General features: G+C 47.1%; 10 protein-coding genes across 10 annotated transcripts; 7 read left to right on the top strand and 3 right to left on the bottom strand.

Annotated features, from left to right (window-relative positions):
- Nucleotides 1–44: 44 nt before the first annotated feature.
- Nucleotides 45–2,656, bottom strand: VTP21DRAFT_11331 (uncharacterized protein; the record flags this gene model as incomplete). The annotated part of the gene is made up of 5 exons (XM_069390765.1): nucleotides 45–839; nucleotides 902–1,275; nucleotides 1,363–1,659; nucleotides 1,733–2,014; nucleotides 2,080–2,656. 5 exons carry the CDS (start codon nucleotides 2,654–2,656, stop codon nucleotides 45–47), a joined length of 2,325 nt encoding a protein of 774 aa, XP_069252880.1.
- Nucleotides 2,657–4,321: 1,665 nt separating this feature from the next.
- VTP21DRAFT_11330 (uncharacterized protein) lies at nucleotides 4,322–5,577 on the top strand (the record flags this gene model as incomplete). Its single annotated transcript, XM_069390764.1, has 6 exons — nucleotides 4,322–4,466; nucleotides 4,530–4,584; nucleotides 4,660–4,719; nucleotides 4,786–4,883; nucleotides 4,964–5,227; nucleotides 5,303–5,577. The coding sequence occupies 6 exons, from the start codon at nucleotides 4,322–4,324 to the stop codon at nucleotides 5,575–5,577; spliced, it is 897 nt and encodes a 298-aa protein (XP_069252879.1).
- Nucleotides 5,578–6,453: 876 nt separating this feature from the next.
- Nucleotides 6,454–8,025, bottom strand: VTP21DRAFT_11329 (uncharacterized protein; the record flags this gene model as incomplete). The annotated part of the gene is made up of 4 exons (XM_069390762.1): nucleotides 6,454–6,935; nucleotides 7,015–7,607; nucleotides 7,674–7,753; nucleotides 7,819–8,025. The coding sequence occupies 4 exons, from the start codon at nucleotides 8,023–8,025 to the stop codon at nucleotides 6,454–6,456; spliced, it is 1,362 nt and encodes a 453-aa protein (XP_069252878.1).
- A 363-nt stretch (nucleotides 8,026–8,388) lies between these two features.
- VTP21DRAFT_11328 (uncharacterized protein) lies at nucleotides 8,389–9,044 on the top strand (the record flags this gene model as incomplete). The annotated part of the gene is made up of 2 exons (XM_069390761.1): nucleotides 8,389–8,506; nucleotides 8,578–9,044. 2 exons carry the CDS (start codon nucleotides 8,389–8,391, stop codon nucleotides 9,042–9,044), a joined length of 585 nt encoding a protein of 194 aa, XP_069252877.1.
- Nucleotides 9,045–9,075: 31 nt separating this feature from the next.
- VTP21DRAFT_11327 (uncharacterized protein) lies at nucleotides 9,076–10,932 on the top strand (the record flags this gene model as incomplete). The annotated part of the gene is made up of 3 exons (XM_069390760.1): nucleotides 9,076–9,333; nucleotides 9,437–9,553; nucleotides 9,613–10,932. The coding sequence occupies 3 exons, from the start codon at nucleotides 9,076–9,078 to the stop codon at nucleotides 10,930–10,932; spliced, it is 1,695 nt and encodes a 564-aa protein (XP_069252876.1).
- A 26-nt stretch (nucleotides 10,933–10,958) lies between these two features.
- VTP21DRAFT_11326 (uncharacterized protein) lies at nucleotides 10,959–11,483 on the bottom strand (the record flags this gene model as incomplete). The annotated part of the gene is made up of 3 exons (XM_069390759.1): nucleotides 10,959–11,122; nucleotides 11,322–11,376; nucleotides 11,445–11,483. 3 exons carry the CDS (start codon nucleotides 11,481–11,483, stop codon nucleotides 10,959–10,961), a joined length of 258 nt encoding a protein of 85 aa, XP_069252875.1.
- Nucleotides 11,484–11,710: 227 nt separating this feature from the next.
- VTP21DRAFT_11325 (uncharacterized protein) lies at nucleotides 11,711–12,991 on the top strand (the record flags this gene model as incomplete). Its single annotated transcript, XM_069390758.1, has 1 exon — nucleotides 11,711–12,991. One exon carries the CDS (start codon nucleotides 11,711–11,713, stop codon nucleotides 12,989–12,991), a length of 1,281 nt encoding a protein of 426 aa, XP_069252874.1.
- A 782-nt stretch (nucleotides 12,992–13,773) lies between these two features.
- Nucleotides 13,774–14,428, top strand: VTP21DRAFT_11324 (uncharacterized protein; the record flags this gene model as incomplete). Its single annotated transcript, XM_069390757.1, has 3 exons — nucleotides 13,774–13,941; nucleotides 13,991–14,089; nucleotides 14,264–14,428. 3 exons carry the CDS (start codon nucleotides 13,774–13,776, stop codon nucleotides 14,426–14,428), a joined length of 432 nt encoding a protein of 143 aa, XP_069252873.1.
- Nucleotides 14,429–15,622: 1,194 nt separating this feature from the next.
- VTP21DRAFT_11323 (uncharacterized protein) lies at nucleotides 15,623–16,947 on the top strand (the record flags this gene model as incomplete). Its single annotated transcript, XM_069390756.1, has 5 exons — nucleotides 15,623–15,760; nucleotides 15,897–16,037; nucleotides 16,107–16,332; nucleotides 16,452–16,650; nucleotides 16,743–16,947. The coding sequence occupies 5 exons, from the start codon at nucleotides 15,623–15,625 to the stop codon at nucleotides 16,945–16,947; spliced, it is 909 nt and encodes a 302-aa protein (XP_069252872.1).
- A 622-nt stretch (nucleotides 16,948–17,569) lies between these two features.
- On the top strand, nucleotides 17,570–18,958 carry VTP21DRAFT_11322 (uncharacterized protein; the record flags this gene model as incomplete). Its single annotated transcript, XM_069390755.1, has 5 exons — nucleotides 17,570–17,786; nucleotides 17,894–18,148; nucleotides 18,216–18,280; nucleotides 18,355–18,457; nucleotides 18,540–18,958. 5 exons carry the CDS (start codon nucleotides 17,570–17,572, stop codon nucleotides 18,956–18,958), a joined length of 1,059 nt encoding a protein of 352 aa, XP_069252871.1.
- Between the last annotated feature and the right edge of the window lie 2,741 nt (nucleotides 18,959–21,699).

Genomic DNA, 21,699 nt, shown 5'->3' with positions numbered 1-21,699 from the left:
AAGGAAAATCGATAGAGGGAGGAGATAGGATTCTCGAGAAAAGTTTACAACTCAACAGTAACTGTGTGCTCCTTATTAAGGGATGCATCCGGCACACGGACAACCACTACTTTATCATATCCAGAGGCCTTTTTGAATGCTCGTTTGTTAACTTCGTGTTTTGATTTCTTCGAATGCTTCTGTTTAGTTTGAGGACGTTCTGATTTTCCTTCCTCGTGCGTATGGGCACTCTCAACCCACCACTGAGCCGAGTGTTTTGAACCCGTGTCTTTAGTGAAGGTCAGCTGAGTTTGGCGCTGAGCTTTACCGCTGCTCCAAGTAACCTTTCGTGGGTTGCTGCCCACATGCACGCGTACTTCATATCCACGGCTCTGAGGCTTTAGGCTGTAGCTGCCATTTGATTTGCCAATGCGCACCACAATCTTATTCCCGGTGACTTGTGACTCAAATGTCTGGAGTGAATAGTGGCCATCGCGATGTTCGCGCGTAACCATATCATCCTCGTAGAGAGTGAAGCTCGATTTGCCCTTAGGATACACATCCAGTACTAAATCATCATCGGGCTTGCGCTCTGACGCAGTGTTAACCTGGGGCCACATAGGAATGATGGCCCCGGCCTTCACAAACAGCGGTAAGGTATCATAAGGAGCTGGATAGGTGTAGATCACCTTTGATCCCTGGTAGACCTTGCTCGTCCAATAATCAATCCACTCTCCCTCTGGTAGGTAGATATTGTCACGCTGTTCGCCGTCGTCAATGACGGGGGCCACAAGAAAATATTCTCCGAAGAGGTATTCATGTTTGGCCGCTTCAGTCCAGGTATTCTTGTCTTTAGGGTACTATGTGGTATTCTAAGTTAGAGTGGGATGAATCCATGATATATATCAGCGAGTCAATCTACCTCAAGCACTAGTGAACGGGTCAAAGGAAGTCCCTTGGTGTGTGCCTCAAATGCATAGGAATAGATGTACGGCATCAAACGCATGCGTAATTTCAAATACTTTCGATTGATACTTGTCCACGGCTCGCCTCGGCGCCATTGCTGTTTGTCGAACTTGGCCCATCCATTCATGTTCATAAGCAATGGACTAAATGCCTTGAGCTGTAAATCGCGCACCGAAGAGATGTTAGTACCACCAAAGATACCGTCCACATCACCAGCGACCCAAGGCATCCCCGAGAGCCCTGATCCGTGGAAGGTAGCAACGTGTCGCGCAGTGTTGCCCATGTTACCAGATTGATCACCAGTCCAAGCTACAGCACATTTTTGTGTTCCTAGGATATCAGGAAAGTTTTTGACCGGTTAATTAAACGTATTAAAGGCCGGCGATGTAATAGTGTGTATCCGTTAGGATATTATACCTGCCCAGCCCTCAACGATCCACACGAAACCACGTGCATTGCTATACTTTTCGATTCCATCATAGGCAATATTGCAAGCATTGTATGCAAATTGATATCCGGAGCCGACCCATTTAACGTCGAGTTTGCGAACACGCACACCGGCTTTCCCAACCTCGAAGGGTTGGTTTGTTAAGTCTGATTCGGTCCACAGGCCGAGCTCCATATGGCGATTCTGCAATGCGTTGTGGGTTTCCACTAGATTTTCATATCCACAGCCATATCCGTCGTTGACAAGCATCCATCCAAGTGGGATATCTGATAGTAAAATGAGGATGACAATGGGTAAATGTAAGCTTTGAGAGAAAACCATTCACCAATGGTACAATACCATTTTTAACGAATCCATCGGCAACAGCAGTTGAATCTTTAAGAGTGTTGCGCTTGCCTCGGTTAGCATTATTCAAGTAGCAATCACTATCGCCGAGCTCGAGGCCATAAATCGGGGGGAGGAAGGGTTTCCCGACGAGCTCGGTGTATTGGTCGAGGATTTCTTTCAAATTGCCGTTGAAGTAGTAAGCATCAAAGCGGGTTTCATTGTGGGTCGCGGTAAGGGGAGAATCGGTGAAGTCGTAGATTCCTGGAGCAAACGTATGGCGGAGCACGCCGTATCCTACAAATGGCAAATGAATCTTCAATCAGTCATGGATCGAGCGCAGCATATGCAAATGATGGTACCTGCATTGGACATGTAGAATGGCTGACTGTTCGGCTGGCCAAAATCCCAGTCATAGTTGACCTCCACACGGATGCGCTTTCCACGATGGTTCCATCGATCCATTTGCATACCTCCACCGAAGTATTGATCATCCTTCCCAATGCCAAGAGTTTGTTTGGTTTTTTCGGCCTTCCAGTCCACCGAGAGGGGCTCTTTTTCCTCAAATATGACAGCGCCTTTCTTATCCAAGAGTGTGAGCAACATAGGATTTTTCTTCACGCGCAGCGTAACATCGCGGGACTTGATCTCGAAGGCATCCTTTTTCTTTTCAAGCTTCACTTGAGGTTCCTTGAATTTCTTTTGCACAACGAAATCCGTATCTCCAATGTCCTCATATTTGCCGTCATGCGTGGCCACTACGCGAAATACGCGATCTTCGTAGAAGATGACTTTTGCTCGCGCCTTTCCCGTCGATGTAATTTCAAACGTATTTTTGCCAGCGGAAGTGATATCCTTCACGTTTCCAAAGGATTCCCACTCGGCAGCAACCCCCGTGAGAAGCCCAATTAAAATTGGAACAAGCGTGGTGAAACGCATTTCCTATTAATTATTTCAGTCCCTTGGGAAAATTTTAAATTAAAAATTATATTGTATCTATATTATAAATAGGACAAGAATTCTAGTGAAAGAGTGGGTTGGGGAGAGACGGAATAGAGGAGAGGGTGAGAAAAGGAATACAAGCTCCCTACACCCCTTCACTGGTTTTTATACAAGCAGCCAGGAAAACACAGGTACTCCATCTCCTTACCCCGGATGAACTTAAGATTGCCCCTATTTGAATAGTCGCACCAGAAATTGATAAAGTCACAAGGGAAAAAAAAGTGTGCATCAACAGAGCCTTTTTATTCGAAAAGAACTAGAGCTTTTTTAAGTTCTTGTGTACGATATACTCTAGTCTTAGTATATGGAATATGGGATTGCTGCATATGGGGATGGCCTCTCAGTGACGAACCATGATCATCACTATCCCATTATAATGAAAATCCTTCGACCAATGCCAAGACCGTTATGACTGCTATTTATGTAATCAATTCTAGATGGAAAAAAAAATCACTTGAAGCACAAATACATTTTGTACTCTTCACCTCGCCCTCCTTATCCTCGTACCTCTTTAGTTGGTCATGAGGAGTATTTCCGAATAATTTGGGGCGGAGAAGTTTAATTTCCTGGTGCAGAAAACCATCAAATAATGTGTTAGATTTCTTTTGGGGAGAATTTGAAATACCATGGGGAGGGGGACTATAAGGGAACTAGTTGAAAATGGAAACATATAATGAGTCACCCCTCTTTACAGCACGTTTCTTCAGATATAAAGCGGAGACTAAAGGAAAGATGGTAAGAATGTTGGTAGATATGAGCGATGCTCATGTTAAAAATCGGCTTTAGCTATTTCTGAACTCGTATCGGAATTAAAAGTGAAAGGAGGGCGTGGTTTTCTGCAGATACTCATCTGCATTAGAAAATCAAGAATTGTGTATCAAACTGAACCAAAGCAATATTGCGCAGCTCTTTCTGAAAAAATCTGCTATTGAAGTGGAAAGGAGGGCTATATTGTGTAGTTATCCAGCAAACAAAAAAAAAACTATCTTTAAAAGGGATATTAATGAAGGCACATATATTGAAATATTGAAATCATAGCAATTCCTTGTTTGACACGCTATTTAAACTATGTTTTAAATCTTTTTATCGAGAAAGTTTGATATTTTCGTTCATGCTTGTTCTATGGTCAAATATACCTACTGAAAATAAGATTATTTCGATAAAAAACCATGTATCGTCTTGACCGTTTCTGGTACAGCGCAAATTGGGAAGAGGCTGGGGAAATAGCTACATGCACCCATTGACATTGGCTAACACGAGAATGGATACTTTGCACGAAAAGGTATAAAATCAAATATGCAATATATGAATATGAAAATAAATTATGATCCATTTTTATGATTCTCGCTAATACCTTAAATAAATGCCGAGTTAGTTTCGATTTGGTTCAAATTTTGTCGGAAAGAGTAGATGTCACCCTTCATTTGGGATAATTTATATTTCACCTACAATTTTGAATAATACTCGGCATTCATATAATCCGACTGCTTAAGTAAGGAGCCGACCCTCAAGGCTCGTGACCCATAATTGGCACCTATTTACCAATGGTGCGCAGCAGCTTCAAATTAATTTTCACGTGGGAAGAGCAGTATATTTACCTGGATGATTGGCTTTCCGATTTCTGCTTTACCCTTCAACTCAATTTCCTCGACCATGGACCCCGTTGACACTACCAAAATATTCCGAGAAGACCTTTTCAAAGGAAAAGTGGCCCTTGTTTCGGGAGGTGGCACTGGAATTTGCAAAGGTATGTAGGATAGAGAGGCTATTTGATATTTTCGTAGTGTTTACTACACCCCATATATTTTAGGAATGGCTACCGCGCTTGCGCGGCATGGTGCAAAGCTTGCTATTATTAGTCGAAAGTAAGAACATAAAGTGGACCGTCATTCATTTATTTTACTGATGCGTTTGCTTATTGATCCTATCGATATATCCAGGCTAAATAAACTCGAGGAGGCCGCCGAAGATATTCGAAAGCAAACCGGAACTGAAGTCTTGTAAATAGAATGCCTAATAGGAAATACCTTCATTTTCTAGCTTTATTTAACAGTATTTGCATACAGGGCTTTGGCAGCTGATGTGCGGAAACCCGCAGACTTGGAAGCTGCAGTGCAAAAGACGATTGAAAAATTTAAGCGTATTGATATTCTGGTGAATGGAGGTGTGTAAAGACGATCGAGAAAAAGCTGCTCAATCCACAATTTAATGGCTGATCACCATCATCTGATTCTTTTTCAATAGCTGCGGGCAATTTCCTCGCCACCATTGACGATCTTTCTTATAATGCCTTCCGCACCGTGATTGAGATTGATTTGCTTGGAACCTTCAATCTCACCAAGGCCGCGCTTCCCTATCTGCGCCAAACACGCGGTTCCATCATCAATGTGTCTGCCACGCTAGGTTATAACGGAACCATCATGGTGTCCCATGCGGGAGCCGCGAAAGCTGCCATTGACACCTTCACTAAACACATGGCCGTCGAATTGGGCCCGAGCGGGATCCGAGGTAATGAGATGGATGCTTTTTTTTTTTGCTTAGGCCTCGGGATTAACTCGGTCAACCCCTTTTTCTCTTTTACAGTGAACTGTATTGCACCCGGACCTATCGCTGATACGGAGGGATACTCTCGCTTAATGCCTGAAGGTATGCTTCAACGTGCGAAGCAGCTGATCCCCTTGCAACGCTTTGGAACTATCCGCGATATTGAGCAAGCCACCGTGTTTCTTGCGTCGGATGCCTCTTGCTGGACCACAGGTGCAGTTTTGGTCGTCGACGGTGGACATTGGTTAACTGGAAACTCGCAAATGGAAGTCTATCCTGATATAGTTCTAAGAGAGTCCAAGAGCAAGCTCTAGCTCCCCCGGCAAGTAGACGTTTCTACTGGGTCATTTCCAAGTATTTGGAAATACCCCGCGATAACTACACATTGATTTTGCTCTAGACATTCCCTGTGTTCTCTATTGATGCTTTTTCGAGTATTTTCTTTTCATATTTTGCGTTTTTATCTAAACCCGCTTGGACACTTTATTCTCTTCTCGCAAGACTAAGTTGATATACACATCTTGTATATCCCTGACGTCAATAAACCTGGATACTTATCTCCTGACATTGGGCTAGCAGTAGAAAAGCTTAAGCTACTTCGGATTTACTTTGAATGGCAAACTGGCTGAGTATCCGACGGTGTTTTTTGATTCGGTGGCTCGGTGTACCTTTGCGTGAAAGAAACTAGATTATATGGAATATTCTAATGGATACAGCCTACACTTTCCTCAGTGAACCATAAGGGAAGCGCTTTCTATCAGATTGTATAACCAACCCATTATCCTGCTCTCTCGTACTCTTACTTTTGTGCCATTTTATGAGAATTTTTTAGGGTTGAAGCGGGAGTAACCCCACATCCATGGCAAATTACAAAATAGAATATTTTCTCTAGCACAAAGGCCGAGTTTGAATTCCGCTCACCCTCGACCCTAAACGAACCAAACTCAAGGTCTCGAGGCAGGCTGCAGAGGACATAGACCCCACCCCCTGTTACAATGCTTAACTTAACAAATATATTAGGGAAAAAAAGCAGAAATTAAACAGAGAGGAGGAACGGGGTAGGTTTCGAATCAAACTTTAGAGAAATTAGAATTAATAGATTATAAAAGGGGAATAATGTTAATACAGATATACCATCAATATAACACAAAGACGAAGCCCGAAAGGGTATGAGATTAAGATAGCTATTTTTATAGGCCACGCGCAATTCTCTCAACACGCTTATCCTCCGACTCCTGTTGTGCCCGCATCTGCTGCGAGGCAGTGTGCGAAGCGATGGATAGCATTGGGACAGGGCCTATTTCTATGTCTTCGGAAAAATCGTAGTGCCCAGGGAAGTAGGCCTTTTCGGTGTCGGCCTCGAGATTGGCCAAGGAGCTAGAGAGGGTGTGTGCTGTTGCACGCTCGACGGTATGCTGCGAATACCCGGCGGAGGTCTCCATGCGATAAAATGTGGAGCCGGTGTGATCGATTTTTTTCGTCCCAAGGAAAGTGCGAACAAACCACCGGGCAAATTTGTGGCGACCTGGTTCTTCCCTCCGGCTGTGATGGCGCATGTTATCGTTCATCATGTGCAAGTCGTCGCCGAATTTTGCAATGAGGTCCTTTCGAATGGTTTTGATCGAGTTGTGCAGCGCGGGATCGAACAAGAAGGCAATGAGGTTGAATAAACCTAATCGCCGGGAAATAGCAAACATATCGATTAGCTATCGGGGCAATATTCGTGCCGAAGAGAAGGCTTGATGATTTACCAGGGATATCGGTGCCCACAATGCACCACCAATTCAGCCCCGGAATGAACGTATGCTGTGTTTGAAACCAGATTTCTTGGATATACCATCCCCCCTGGGTGACGAGCGGGATGAGGGCATAGAGCGAAATGCGAGTGACTAGTTTTCTCAGTTGTCTCTGGGCCCTTTTTGTGCGCTCTTCGGCGGAGCTCTGTCCGCCGGGGCGGTTGGCGGAGCTGCAGTGGGTGGAGGAGGCGCCGGCCTTGATCAATCTACGAGAGTTGTGCTCGAGCTTCGCGATGACCCACGCCACGACGATCAGACAGTAAAGACAGCCGAAAATGTTCCACGACAAGAAGGTGCCCCACTCCCACAAGATGGTGCGGATGCTGTTGTAGCTTCGGTACCAGCACACGCCCAAGTTTTCATCGTATCCAAGGCGGCTAAGTGCCCAGGGAATCGAAGAGGTCGCCAATGCCAACAGAAGAGTGACCACAAAGTAGCATATCTCCAGGGAGCGGGTGAAAGGCTTCTGGTGGATCAAAACCCATTGTAAATTAAAGGCGATGGCACAGGTGAGCAGGAGATAGTAGTTGGTAAGGAAGATGAGGATCCTAGAGGGGGTGCGTGGCGAGAGTGTTCAGCGGCCATCCTAAATCCAAGAGCGCCACACCACTTACCAGGAAGAGAAATCACAGAGAGGCCCCTCGGCAACCGTATATGTAAAATAAATCAACCCCGCGGCCCTTAAGCTATCAACCTGGGGGGGAGAGTAAGCTCCACGCGGCCTACAATGAAATCGTTGAGAGGGAGGTGGGTGCTTACCGCACTGATGGCCGCCGTCAATCGCAAGCTGACTCGATCCACCAGCTTTGCATCGTAAAGGCGGATGGCTAGGATGAGTGCACACACGATCACCCCACTGACTATGGAGATGCTGTTAAGCGTGACGTTTACCGGGACGAAAAACGGAGCCGACTCGTCGTCCATCTTCAAGTTATACGGGGGGCTATAGTCCCAGTCCACGCCCATGTTGGTATAGCTTCTGGTATTGAGAGGGAAAAGGAAGGAGAGGAAACACTTCAAGCTTCAACACGCTGTCTTGCAACCGACGAAGGCAGGGGGAAATGAACCGCCGTGCCAAAGACTGGAAAGGAACGTCAATAATTTTGGTTGATAGCGAAACCCGGAAAAAAGACAAACCACCACGATTTTATTTTTCCAATTTTCCAAAAATTTCATCACAGTCCTCGCTGCTTACGAAAGGTACGACCGCTGGGAACACAAGCGCAACCAGAGCATTCGTCCTGAGACGCATTATCTTATCGGGCGGCGGGGGCTGTCAACGGCGGCGGGCCGCTGCGAGGATCGCGGCGACGATTCATTAGAGCCGATATGGCTGGAGCACTGCTGCAGACGGGAGCGAAGCCGATAGATGGAGGGACAATAGGCGCTTTGTCGTTGCGGACAAGTGCTCGGGAAAAAAAAGCTCGAGGGCAGGGATCAAGCGTCGGTTAAGCTTTATTGTCTGGGATTCCGGCTCTCCAGCGTGTGCGCTAAAAGCTTAACTCTGCCCAACGTTAGGTTTTCCCCTCGTACGCCGCAGCGGGCATAGGCTCTTTGACGAATGCGCCGCGGGGCCCGCTTTGAGGCTGCGCAGCATTTGGTGTGGAGAAAACAAGGTTTTAGTGCTAGGTTATATAACCTCTTGGTGGCCCGAGGATTGCAAGGATGCCCTGGCCGCAGAGTACAAGAGGCTGGCCGCAGTCTGTGCAATTGAAACAAGTCTTCCGGGCTGTCTTGGTTGTTCTCGAATGAGTTCGGAGCCCAAATCTAATCTCGGAATCCTCAGCGTCTTAGTGGTTCGCTGCTTCATTGGATTGCTTTCCCCCCCAAAAACCTTTATAATCCTTTCCATTCCGGTGCCTAATAGTTCAAAAGCTCTTTCATATCTTCCTTCGTTAGACCGCCGCAACGATTGGCCTAATCGCCCTCACGCCCCTTTTCCTCCCATTGAGTCTCCACTAATTCGCCTCTCCCCATCCTTCTAACTCGTCCCCCTAATCTCCCCCCCCCCCCGTCATGCGCCTTTTACTAATTTCGACCGCCATCCTGGCCATTCTCTCTACCCCCCTGGTTAGTGCCCACGATGGGAACCACCATCAGATCAACCACCACGGCCATCACGATAAGCGTGGAGGGAACCATGACGCCCACGTGAAATTTCGCATGTCCGATTGTTACGGATTCCAGCTTGAGGAGGCAACTCTCGATGAGATGCAGCACGCGCTGGCCTCGCGCAAGCTCACTTCTGTGCAGCTGACTAAATGCTATATCAGGGTACGAGGATGCTGGCCGTCTCTTCTGCTTTGGCTTCGCCTTTTTTGTTCCTTGATTGGCGGGATATTTACTGACTTGTGCTTTTATTCATTCTCCTTCTTAGCGCATCAAACAACTCAACCCGCATCTCCACAGCGTAATCGAGCTCAATCCCGATTGGGAAGAGATTGCAGCCAAGCTCGACCACGAACGCCGACACGGCCATGTCCGTGGTCCCTTGGTGAGTAATGCATTCGAATCTGCGGCTTCAACTAGTGCTAACCTGTCGTCGCTTTTTAGCACGGCATTCCGATTCTAGTCAAGGACAACATCGCTACCAAGGACAAGATGAACACGGGCGCCGGCAGTCTTGCCCTGGTTGGCTCCAAACCCCCCCGTGACGCATACATCGTGACCCTGTTGCGCAAGGCTGGTGCCATCATCCTCGGCAAGAGCAACATGAGCGAGTGGGCCGATATTCGCGCTTCCTCCTACTCAGAGGGGTGGTCTGGCCGTGGGGGACAGACCCGTAATGCCTACAACACCACCCAGGACCCCGGAGGCTCATCCTCGGGCTCTGCCGTCTCTGTGGCCGCCAACATGATCGCGGTTGCTATCGGGACGGAAACCGATGGCAGCGTGGTTGCCCCGGCTCAACGCAATGGCGTGGTCGGGATCAAACCCACCCTGGGCCTGACCTCCCGTGCCGGAGTGATCCCGCTCGCCGCTGCGCAAGACACGGTGGGCTGCATCGGCCGCACTATGCGCGACGCCGTGCACGTGCTCAACGTGATCCGCGGCGTGGACCCGAGAGACCCCGTCACGAGGGAGCAGATCCATCGAGCCAAGCCCGACTACACCAAGTACTTGCGCAAGGATGCGTTCCGCGGAAAGCGGCTTGGCATTCCGTGGGGGGATATTTGGCAGTCGCCCACCACCAAGAACCAAATCCCGCAACTGAAGAAGGCCATTCGCCTGATGCAGGATCTCGGCGCCACCGTCGTCAACAACACCAACCTGCCCCACCCCGAAAAAATCAACCTCGGCAAGGGCTGGACATGGATGCCGAACGAGTTCCTGGTATGCAAGACCGGGTTCAAGGAGGGGCTCAACAAGTACCTGAAGGAGCTGAAGAACTCGCGCGTGCACTCCCTCTCCGACATCATCAAGTACAACGAGGAGCACGCTGACACCGAGATGCCCTACTTCGGACAGGACGTGCTGATCGAGGCCGACAAGACCACCGGCACCCACACCAAGGAGTACAAGGAGGCCCTCCGCACCAACCGCAAATACACCCGCGAGGAGGGCATCGACTACGTGCTCAAGAAACACCGCCTGGACGCGTTGATCGTGCCTGCCGACAACCTGTCCCCCTCCACCCAAGTGCCTGCCCTCGCCGGCTACCCCATGGTCACCGTGCCCGCCGGCATCGATCCCTGGGGCGTGCCTTTTGGCATTGCGTTCTGGGGCACTGCCTACAGCGAGCCGACCCTCATCTCGCTCGGCTATGCGCTGGAGCAAAGGCTCCAGGGCCGCCGCAAGCCCCGTTTCCTCGAGGTCGAAAACACGAATGCCACCTATCCCATCCCTATCAACCCTGCCTACGGCTGCTGCTAATGTGGAGGCGAGCTCCTCACTCCATCCTAGAGATGAAAAAACAAAACCACCGCCCTTGTTCTAATAACTTCCGCCGTTGTTACTCCTGTGCTTTTTCCTATATATCTTGTATTAAACCTATGCTCTAATCTCGCTTCATCCAACTCTAATTTATTTCTCCTTTTCGTTATAATTATCCCAAGAACTCTTCCTTATTTCCACCTCTAATGCTACGAATAGAAGAAGAATTTCTCGTCTGCCGCTTTCGTTTGCCTATGAATCCCTCGTCTTTCCACCATCCTTTTTGCCCCTAAGGGTGGGCAGAGATCCATACACGGAGTGGTGAATGGGGAGTGACCCCTTCTCTCCCACTTCCCCCCTCCCCCCTCCCCCCGATTCTTTCCTTCTACCTCTATTAACTCGAACATCCTGGTCAAAGCGAAGGCCCCGATAAAATGGCGAAAACTGATAAAGAATATTAAGAATTTTGGTTTAATTTAGAGCTCAGGTTTATTTTTAGTTGGTCTGAAAACTGGTCTGAAGCCAAGGTTCCCGATCTTTTGGGCGATCATTTTCGCGTGATTTTTGAGAAATATGCTCTCTCCCCCCCCCTCTCTTAAACATTAAAATCGCCGTCGGCGGGAGAAGTCGGAATTTTCCCAAATTAAGGGTGCAAGTAATTCATATTTTTTGGTTTCATTCCATTCCTTCTTCATTCTCTCACCTTTGAATTCTTCCCCCATCCTTTCCCCCATCCCCCTCCAGTACCCATCCCATTCCAGAAACCTATTGTCAACCAATGATAGGTGGTAGCAGCGGAGTCAATCACAAGGTCTCATTTCTCGCATCCCTCCTGGAACGCTCCACCACGCCCAAATTCGGGGAAAACAGAAATGCGGAGGCGGTTGCATGGGCAGAGCGCAAGCGCGCCGTGTTCGACGTGCACGACAGTGTCAAGCGGGGCATGCTGGCCGCGAGCGCTTGGCGTCTCTATTCCCGCGCAAAGAACACGCTACCGCACGGCGCCCGCCTGGAGAACATCACCTGGCGCCTAATGGCAATGGCCAAGGTGGAGTCCACTCAGCGGGCCGAGGCCCAAGCAGAGATGGAGAAGAAGAAGAAACGAAAGGTGGCGGAGCTGGACGACGTCATGGAGGAAGACGAGGGCGAGAGGAAAAAGGGCCGGAGTGACGAAACAGCGGCCAAGGCGGCCGAGGCGCCAGCGGAACAGGAAGTAGGGAGCAGCCAGGACATCGACCACCGTCGCCATTCCTCCTCCCCTCGCGGCGTGGCCACGAAGCGCCAGTACGCCCCCGCGAGCATCACCATTCCCCACACCGGCGAGTTGGAGGAGGCTCGCGATTTTGACCTCCAAATTCCCAGTTCCAGGAATCTGGGATCGAATTGGAACCCGGGCCTGGGTACCCCGGAGAGGAAATTCTCGCCCTCTGAAACCAAGGCTAGCTCTAAGGCTTCTGGCCATCCCTCGCTCAAAAAGGAGCCGCGAAACCGCGGGGTCAAGCCCTCGCTCTCCAGCTCCACCGAGTGCACCAATTGCCACACCCGCAACACCCCCCTCTGGCGCCGCGATGCGAACGGCCGGCCCCTGTGCAACGCATGCGGCCTCTTCCTCCGGCTGCATGGGGTCGTGCGTCCTCTCAGCCTCAAGACCGACATCATTCGACGGCGAAATCGAGGCAGTGGCGGTGGCGCTTCGGCGGGAGACGCCCTCGCCGCGAAGAGCCTGCACAAATCGCCGCCATCACTGTCGTCGTCCTCATCGTCGGAGGCGCCTTCCCGCTCCATTACCCTCTCCTCGCCTTCCAGTGCGCTAGCTCCGCAGCCCACGCTCCCGTTCCAGCTCTCCCCCGGCATGATACCCATTCAGGAGTTTTCTCCTGGCTTCTTCCCCGAAATACTCACCGTTTCCCCCCAACAGCTGGAGTTTTCCCCCAGCCACTACCCGCCGCCGGACCAGACACAGTCCATCTCCGACCCGGCGATGGCCTGGCTCTCGGCCGCCGTCGCCGCCGCTAATACTATGAATCAGAGCCATAAAAGCTCGAATATCTATTCCTAAATCTATTTTTTATTTGCTGGAACCTCGGGGGGGGGGTGCGCTCGGACCTGATGACCCGAAAATACCGCCTGGCGCCCATTTTCGCACCCGAATCCGTCGAAATTGTTGTTATACTTGCTTTTACGTTTTGTGTACGATCCCTTTCCATGTTTAAATTGTGCTAATATTCAACCCACATTATCATTCTTATATGTTTGTCAAGGTGGTAGAGGTTACTGTTGTCATGGCTGCTGCCGTCTATTTTAAAAATTAAAAGACAATTCGATGTGTTTACTTGGTTACAATGCGGCAGATGATTCATCCCTTTGCGCATGCACTGGGATCGTTTTGAGGATTTAATTAGGCTATCTAGGCTCGACTCGCATTGGTATGGATCGTCTCTCTTCCCAATTCCGCTATCCCGCCCTTGCCATAGCAAGCCAACAAACGTCAGTTGACGCATTTCGCAAAACGTTGCACGAAATACGTCAATATCAGATCAAGACACCTTCCATGGGAAAAAGGGAGAATATCTCGCCATTCAGGAAACCCATCTAATCTGCGGTGGAAGAGTCCTTGTGAATAAATCGCGTGGACCCTTGCTACTCTCTCTTGGAAATAATGCGAATTGTCGAAGCTCACTCCTCGAGTGCGCAATCATGTGAAAAATCCTAAGCCTCAACTACCGAAGCCCGTCTGAGCTAGAATGGAACTTGTCTGTTGCCACAGGAATTTTTGATTCTCTCCATACCGCTCGAAATACAGTTCCTTGCTAATTCACGGAAGAGAGAAAAGATGAGACAATGCAATCATGGGCAGCCCAAGCTCGATACGCCATCATTCTGCCGAGAAAATTGGCCAAATTTGACGGCCGGACCCAAGGGCTAACATGTGGCTCTAACGGAACCACTCTCCAAAGAGCCACGTTCCCGAGCGCTACGTGTTCCGTGTTCGGTGATGCGGCATTTAAAGCAAGTCAACCCGCCCCCATTTGCGCTTCGGCTCTTCTCCATATTCAAGGTACCAATCGGGTTCGCAGCCTTAAAATATTTTGATACTCCTCCCTACTCGGAACACCTTTTCTTACCTCCTCCCGACGGAGCTGGAAAGCGGCCCATCGTAAGTTTTGCCCGGTTGCATTATTCAGCCAAGCGGATGAGGTTTTAAGGGGAAATGGGGGATGGATAATCAAAATAGCCTGCTTGGTAAGTGATCCCTGCATGGGGCAGAGACGAGTGCACTGACAGCCTCCCTCCCCTCTCCCCGGATGGTTTCGAATCCATAACGGACTAGCTGGGCAGCAAGAATAATAGTTCGGAAAAAAATGGAAAGGGGTTCGGAACCCGCCATTTTACCAGCCCCCCGAAATTGAAAGCGCGAAGCAGATCACCTCAAGCCTCTCCGAAAAATGCGGGTGGCTTATTCACCGAGTTGGTCAGGCTCATGGACCAAACATGAATTGCCCATTATGCAAAACCTCTTAACGCAAACCCTTTCATGATCATGCTTGAACAAAAAGGCAGTCTCACCGAATGGGTGGGATACGGGGGGAGAGGAACTGTAAACATGAATTCCTCATCACGTGTAATGGTGACTTTTCGGCTTTGTGACCAAAAGAATTCTGAGAGCTTGAATTATATTTTTTTTCCTACTCAGCCGCTCATCAACTTAGCGTCACCCTCATGTGGTATTGTAACGGCACTGACAATAGTTTTTCCCACGGATAGCCTTCGGACAGTAGAATTTCGGAAGCGTATTAGAAACCACGCCAGAGTTAGGAGGAAAAGAGCGGCAGTTTCAGCGGAAATTTGGAATGTTGTAAGAAGATCTGGTGTTCTTTTCATGCTCAACCATGAAAAATAAAAAACAGAAGCAAAGGAGTGTGCGAAAAGTATTCCAAGAACATAAAACCATAAACATAGCTCTTCCGCCGGCCAGGTTGAAACATGTGATTGAGCAGGGCCGGGTAGGGCTGAGTAGCAAACGCTTGCTCAACTATTGCCACGGAGAAGTACAGCGCGCCTGATTTTCCTCTCTCGTTACCCCACGTCTGTTCTCCCCGCGCGCGCCCTCCCCCCCCCCCCAATAGGAACAAAGACCTGCTCCTATTCCGACAATGCCAGCTGGGCTTAGCCGGGCCGTGTAGAGAGGGTGGAGAGAGGGAAGGCGAAGGCTTTTATTTCGCGGCCGCAAGGCAAGTTGAGCGGTGAGGGCGCCCGCCTCTCCACCCATGCGCAGGGCAGGTGGAACACAGTGACCGCGGGTGCCCCAGGGTTTATAAGGAAGGTCTGGCAACGCGCCATATGCTTCCAGACACATGGCATGTAAACAAAAAGTCAAAGTGATTTTCCGTCATCGTCGTGATTGCGGCTGAGTTCTGGATACAATTAGAAAAAAAAACGGATTACAACACAAATTACACAGATGTTCCGCTCCGCAAAAATTTAACGCCGTGTATTGTGCAGTATATTGACAACCTCTAAGCACTAAATGCGGTTTCCTAACCTGGCACCGGTCTTATCCTCGTAAAAGAAAAAGCTTTCGGAGTGTGATTCCTCTCTTAACCATATATATACTACGGAAATTCTACACCCTTAAACACTGTCATGAGTCCTTAGCCTCTAATCCTTACCCTGCAAAAACAGTAAAGAGATGACAGATCGAGTGATTGTCAACGTCTCCGATTCAGAGCAATCCCCCTCCTCAACAAACGAGAAATTCGAGCATGTCGAACACAATTCCGACGCCTCCTCTAAATCCCGTAAACCTATCCTTAAGCTGAAACGTGAGGTAAGCTGAAACCCCCATTAATAGTTCGACATGTGCGGGGAAAATTAGTCCCTCCCCCCCCCATCGCCCCAATGCACCGTCAATGTCAAAATTAGGTTATTAATCTCGTCTGAATGCTTGCCTTCTCCTCCTCTAGTTCCGCGAATATCTGGCCGAGTTCCTTGGAACCCTAGTGCTCATCATTTTTGGTGATGGTGTTGTTGCACAAGTTGTCTTGTCAAAGGGCGCTAAAGGTGACTGGCTTAGCATCAACTGGGGTTGGGGTCTTGGTGTCTTGGTAAGCAATGAGGTGCCTCTCCATTTTGGCCCAACGTGATCGCTAACCTCTACATTTGTGGTTCACTAGGCTGGAGTCTATATTGCTGGTGGTATTAGTGGTGCGCATTTGAATCCAGCGGTGACCATCACCATGGCTACATACCGTGGCTTCCCCTGGAAAAAAGTTCCTGGTTATTGCTTTGCCCAATTGTTGGGTGCATTCACTGGTGCTGCTCTCGTTTTTGCCAATTATCGTAGCGCTCTCAACGCCTTTGATGGCGGCGTCCGCACCACCCTTGGCGACACTGCAACTGGTATGTCATATAGCAACTGGCGATCACCCGATACGCTAGACATGGCATCGTGATTGCCTTGGGACCTGTCACTTGTCTCTAAATACTAATATTCCCACTTGGTTTCGATCTTTAAATAGCTGGTGTATTTGCTACTTTCCCCGCTCCCTTCATGACCCCCGTTGGTTCCTTCTTTTCCGAAGTCATTGGCACCGCTGTTTTGCTCATGGTCATCTTGGCGACCGGTGACAAATTCAACAATCCCGCGGGTAATGTTGGCCCTATCGTCATCTGTTTGACCGTTTTGGGACTTGGCGCTTCCTGGGGTTGGGAAACTGGGTAGGTTCTCGATTTCATCTATGAAACTGTGCTACCTAGCTAGCAAGCTGCGCTGTTTTTGGTAAACTTACCTCCTTTACTTCCTCCCTTAGCTATGCAATCAACCCTGCTCGTGACCTTGGCCCTCGCCTCTTCACCCTCGTTGCCGGTTGGGGAACTCAGCCGTTCACCGCCTTCGACCACTACTTCTGGGTACCAATGTTCGGCACCACCATCGGTGGTCTTTTGGGTGGCCTCTTGTATGATATTATGATTTACCAGGGAGAAGACTCTCCGATTTCCCCCAGTTTCCTTTAAACTAGTTACCCATAATCCTAATAACTTATTTCCTTTTATTTATTTCTTGTATTGGTTCTTGTATTTATAATTAATGCTTAGGGATTAATTTGCATTCTTTTTTGGGTTCTGACGCCTCTTTCTCTTTCTCTCTCTCTTTCTCTTTCTTCCACTTTTCCGCGACGCCCTTTATTGAAAATGCAGTTGCTTTAGCATCAATCATGCTTAGGCAAATAAATTCCCCCTGGTGATCTTGGATGCTTTGGAAAAGGCACATTGAATATCATCTCCTGTGAGAATAGTAGAGTCGAAACCTATATGAAAGTGCCATTTTAGGATGTGTAGAGGGGCTGCTCTCCACATTTGACTAAAGTGAGCTATTGAATGTCTTGTGCTTCGGAGTTTTCTCATAGGCTTAAGCACACTAATATCAATTTGCCCTCTGGTGAAACTTAGGATTTTAAGCTAAAGAACTGGAATTTAGGCTCTCCGCGGGGAGAAATTCATATGTAATTAATTTAACGAATTTGATGGGAACGGGCAAAAGTGGCCGTCTCATTTTTCGCGACCTATTTATTTAGGGGTTTTTCTCCCCTGATCATTCGGAAGCTGATAATTCGGCCCTCTACAATACTTGTCTGAAATGAACTTTTACGATTCCGGAGCTCTGCTACTCGCAAAACTCCATGGTTGGATCAAAATTGAATTGCGGTTGATCCTCATTATCCTACTAGAAGGTTTATTAAATGGTTACCAGTCCATCACCAGAGCGCTCCCACCCGCAGAATTACGAATTCATACACTGATTGAAAATGCTCGTTTATCAAAAACTAATTCACCCAAAGTGGCCATTGTAACAGGTATTAAGCAAAATGGAAAAGCAACTCCATTCCTTTTAGCATTCTCTGCAATAAAGTTTTGTCAATTTCCCTTCCCTAATTCGAGCTCTACCCACACTAATATATAGGCGCTGCTGGAGGTCTTGGGTTCCAAACCTCGAAAGCTCTTGCGCTTGCTGGCTATCAAGTATTCATGCTTGATATCAACCGCGATTTAGGCACAAAGGCCGCGAATATCATTAACGAAGTATGTGGCAATGTTGCTGCTGCTGAATACTGCTTTGTGGATTTAGGCTCTTTTGACAGCATTCGAAGCTTTTCGCGTCAGTTCTGTGAGCGGAAACTTCCCCTCAATATCCTCGTCAATAGTACCTATTCCATAAGTCACGTCTTGGCATGGATAGTGATGGAAAGCTAACAGCTCTCTCGAATCAATTCCAAATTCTCTAGATGCGGGTGTTATGACCCCTCCTTGGAGACAAACTAAAGAGGGGTTCGATAGCCAATTTGGAATCGTGCGTATTGATCCTAAGCAGACCCCATTGCTGTAGTTACTTTTGAGCCCAGAGGTTAATCTGTTGTTTCGTAGAATTTCCTTGGACACTATCTTTTGACCCGCGAGCTCCTCGATACCATCCTACAATCGGGACCGGCCCGTATTATTAATGTTGCGTCATCGGCTCACTATGGAGGTATTATCAAGAGTTTGTATTGTTTTTTCCCTGGCGTCATATCCACTTATGCTATATGCAATGTCGGTCATCTGTTCAATAGTTCCCAATCTAGAATACGAAAGATTTCGTGACAAACGCCTTTATCATCGGTGGGTTAACTATTGCTGGTCAAAGTTTGCGGTGGTTCTCTTCACCTTTGCTCTGGACCGTCGCCTGCGCAGCAATCCAAACAACCAAGTAACTGTCAATTGCTTGCATCCTGGTGCTGTTTCCACCTATCTGTTTGAAAACTATATGCTGCTCTGGTTCATTACTCGTACCTTTAAACCTTTTCTCAGAAGCCCCGAACGCGGAGCCCTTACTTCAATCTATCTATCGCTCTCTCCTGAAGTAGAGCAAATCTCCGGCAAATACTGGCTGGACGAGCGGATTAAACCCCATAATCCCGCGGCAGACAGTATTAAGAAACAGGAGGAACTATGGGTTAAAGCAGCACAATATGTTGGCCTACCAGCTTAATGCCCTGTCCCCTGCGTAATTTATTGATTGTAAGTATTGGGTAGCGGGTCTTTTTATTATTTATTTTATATGTATGTGTAAATACCTAGCCTCGAAATACATTATTTTCAGAGAACATTTGAATCATATCTGTCGTCTTCGAATAAAGTGGTCCAAATTCTCCATTAAAGAAGGTGTGCCTAAGGACTTTTAAGATCCCCACCCCTCAGATACTTAAAGAAATTTTAACATCCGGCCTAAAATTGAATTGATCGAAATATATATACAAATTTCAATGAAAATGCATCATCTCGCATCCAATTTCGTATACTTTATTACTCTTTTTATACTTTGCACTCGATAACACCTCGAAGCTGCTGATGCGGGAAATGGAGCCTTAGGCTGGAACTGGACTTTTAATGAGATCATATTCAACAAGTGCCACAAAGTGAGTTCAGAGCTGAGCTATTTTACGTCTCTATCTATGAATGAAATCTGCACTAGTATTATTTATTACTTTATCCACTGAATGGCTATCCCAATATGTCTATGATGATTCTCGATATCTGTTGGGTTGAGGTGATATCTGATTCTTACTCCGTTCTAGATCAACGGAGATTCAAATGATGGGATTGCGACTTTCTTTTTCGCTATAAAGTGTGAGTTCTTTTTTTTTTGGTTCTATGGAGCTGTTATGCCGGAAGTAACATCCACATTGGGTAAAGTATTCCACGACGGGTATGCTGGCCAGATGGCTATGATAGAGTGGGAAACTGGATTGAGGATATTGTTGAAGTATGTGGATGAATTCTATAACTTTTGCAACTAAAAAGGTTGGGAAGGTTGGGATACCTGAATTTCCACTGAGAGGAGTTACCGTATTGACAGTGCCGCCTTCTTCTTAACTTTTCAGTATGAGATGCAGTCCATTTTCAATCGTTTTGCCTTATTCCTGTCAAACAAAGCATGTAAACGAAGTGATCTGTATTCGATTTGTTTTCCCGAACGTATAAAATTTGAACCTCAATAAGCAAGCCTGGCGATGTTGAAAGACGTGATTCAGTCGAGAGACTGTATTATTAGCCCTCGAATGTTTTTAAAAACGCCTTGCTCATCTTGGAATAGCCAGGTATTCATGGTTTCCTTGCTCTACTCGGCTAAGAGTTTGAGTTCAAAATGGTATATTTTGACTGTTAACTTCCATAAATTCCTTCACTCTAACAACACCAATTGGCGATACATAGTGAAGATAGCTCTACCCATGCTTTAAATATTATTTAAAGCAAAGGTAGAGCTATATATATGTAACCATGTAGTAGAATATTATGCTACTACATGGTTACATATATAATCCCTTCATACATGGGTTATGAACTTGAAATATTCGCCGATCATTCACTTAATTTCGGAGGCAAACCTCTACAAATATTTAAACGCTCATTATCTTGGAAAAAAAATTAGTCTCGAACTAAAATAATTGTTTTTATAAACTGCCTGCATCCTTGTCTTCTCAATAATATAATTTATTGCTTGGCATACTCCAATGGAGCATATCTCGGAAACAGTCAAGGAGACTCTTGTTATGTAATGAGGGTATATCCAGCAGAGAGATCTCGCGTCAGCTTGGGATAAGCTACTGCACCGTCAATAATCGTAAATTATGTGCCCCAGAATCCTCTAAACCAGCTTCTGGTCGCTCACCTATACTCACCGAGAGACAGGAGAAAGTTCTAGTACAAAATTTCAAGCCCGGAATATATGAGGGTATACCAGCTTCAAAGCAACATCTTAAAGAAGTTTACAATGTCGATTTGTTGGTGACAATTGTAAGGAACGCAATGCAACGAAACTAAATGAGTTCGAGATAGTGTGGAAAAAAAAGCCGTTTTTGAAAGCTAATCATAGGAAAACCTGACTAGCCTATTGCATGTAAATATCGAAGCTGGAGTCTCGATGGCTGGAAGCGTGTAATACGGTCAGAAGAGAGTAGATTTAGAGTCTTCGGCAGAGGTACAAGAAGATATAATTGGGAAACTCCAGGCGTTCCTTTAAGCAAACGTCATTTCAAAAATGCAGTCAAGCACGATGGGTCGGTTACCGTGTGGGCATGCATCATTTCCAAAGGAGTTGGCTTCATGTGCCGAATTGAGAAGGGACTAGAAGCACAACTCTATCAGGACATTTTAGGAGGAGAACTAATTAGAAAGCTCGATTGGTATGAATTGGACAAGGATCAAATCATTTTCCAGCATGATAATAATCCTGAGCATACCGCGCGTGGTACAGTTGAATGGATAGCAATCACGATATTACGTACTTAGAATGGCCAGCTCAGCCCTCTGATTTAAATCCGATTGAATTTATGTGGGATGAATTGGACAAAAGAATCAAATTTCGTGAGCAGCGGCCGGCTAATGCCCAGTCACTTTGGGATATACTGCAGGAAGAGTAGGAGATGATAGAACCAGAGTTGTGTGCTAAAATTATATGGAAAATGCCACGGTGTCTGGAGTCTGTGATAAAAGCAAAGGGGGTTCATACTAGATATTGAAATATTTTAATAAATAAAAACAATATGGATTCTATAGGGTTGTCGGAGCTTGAAAATAGTCAAAGACCTAATTATACAAGTAGGGAAAAATGTGACAGCGTGTTTTAACAATTTTCCTTTGAATGCTCATATCTCCTGAATGGATGGAATATTAGAACAGCGGCTTTATTATTAAACACTGTTGGATCTACACTATGTGCTGTTCCAACCA

This window comes from Calcarisporiella thermophila, assembly GCF_041956535.1.
Source record: "Calcarisporiella thermophila strain CBS 279.70 unplaced genomic scaffold VTP21scaffold_8, whole genome shotgun sequence".
NCBI lineage: Eukaryota > Fungi > Calcarisporiellomycota > Calcarisporiellomycetes > Calcarisporiellales > Calcarisporiellaceae > Calcarisporiella > Calcarisporiella thermophila.
This window is presented reverse-complemented; position numbering and strand designations above follow the sequence as displayed.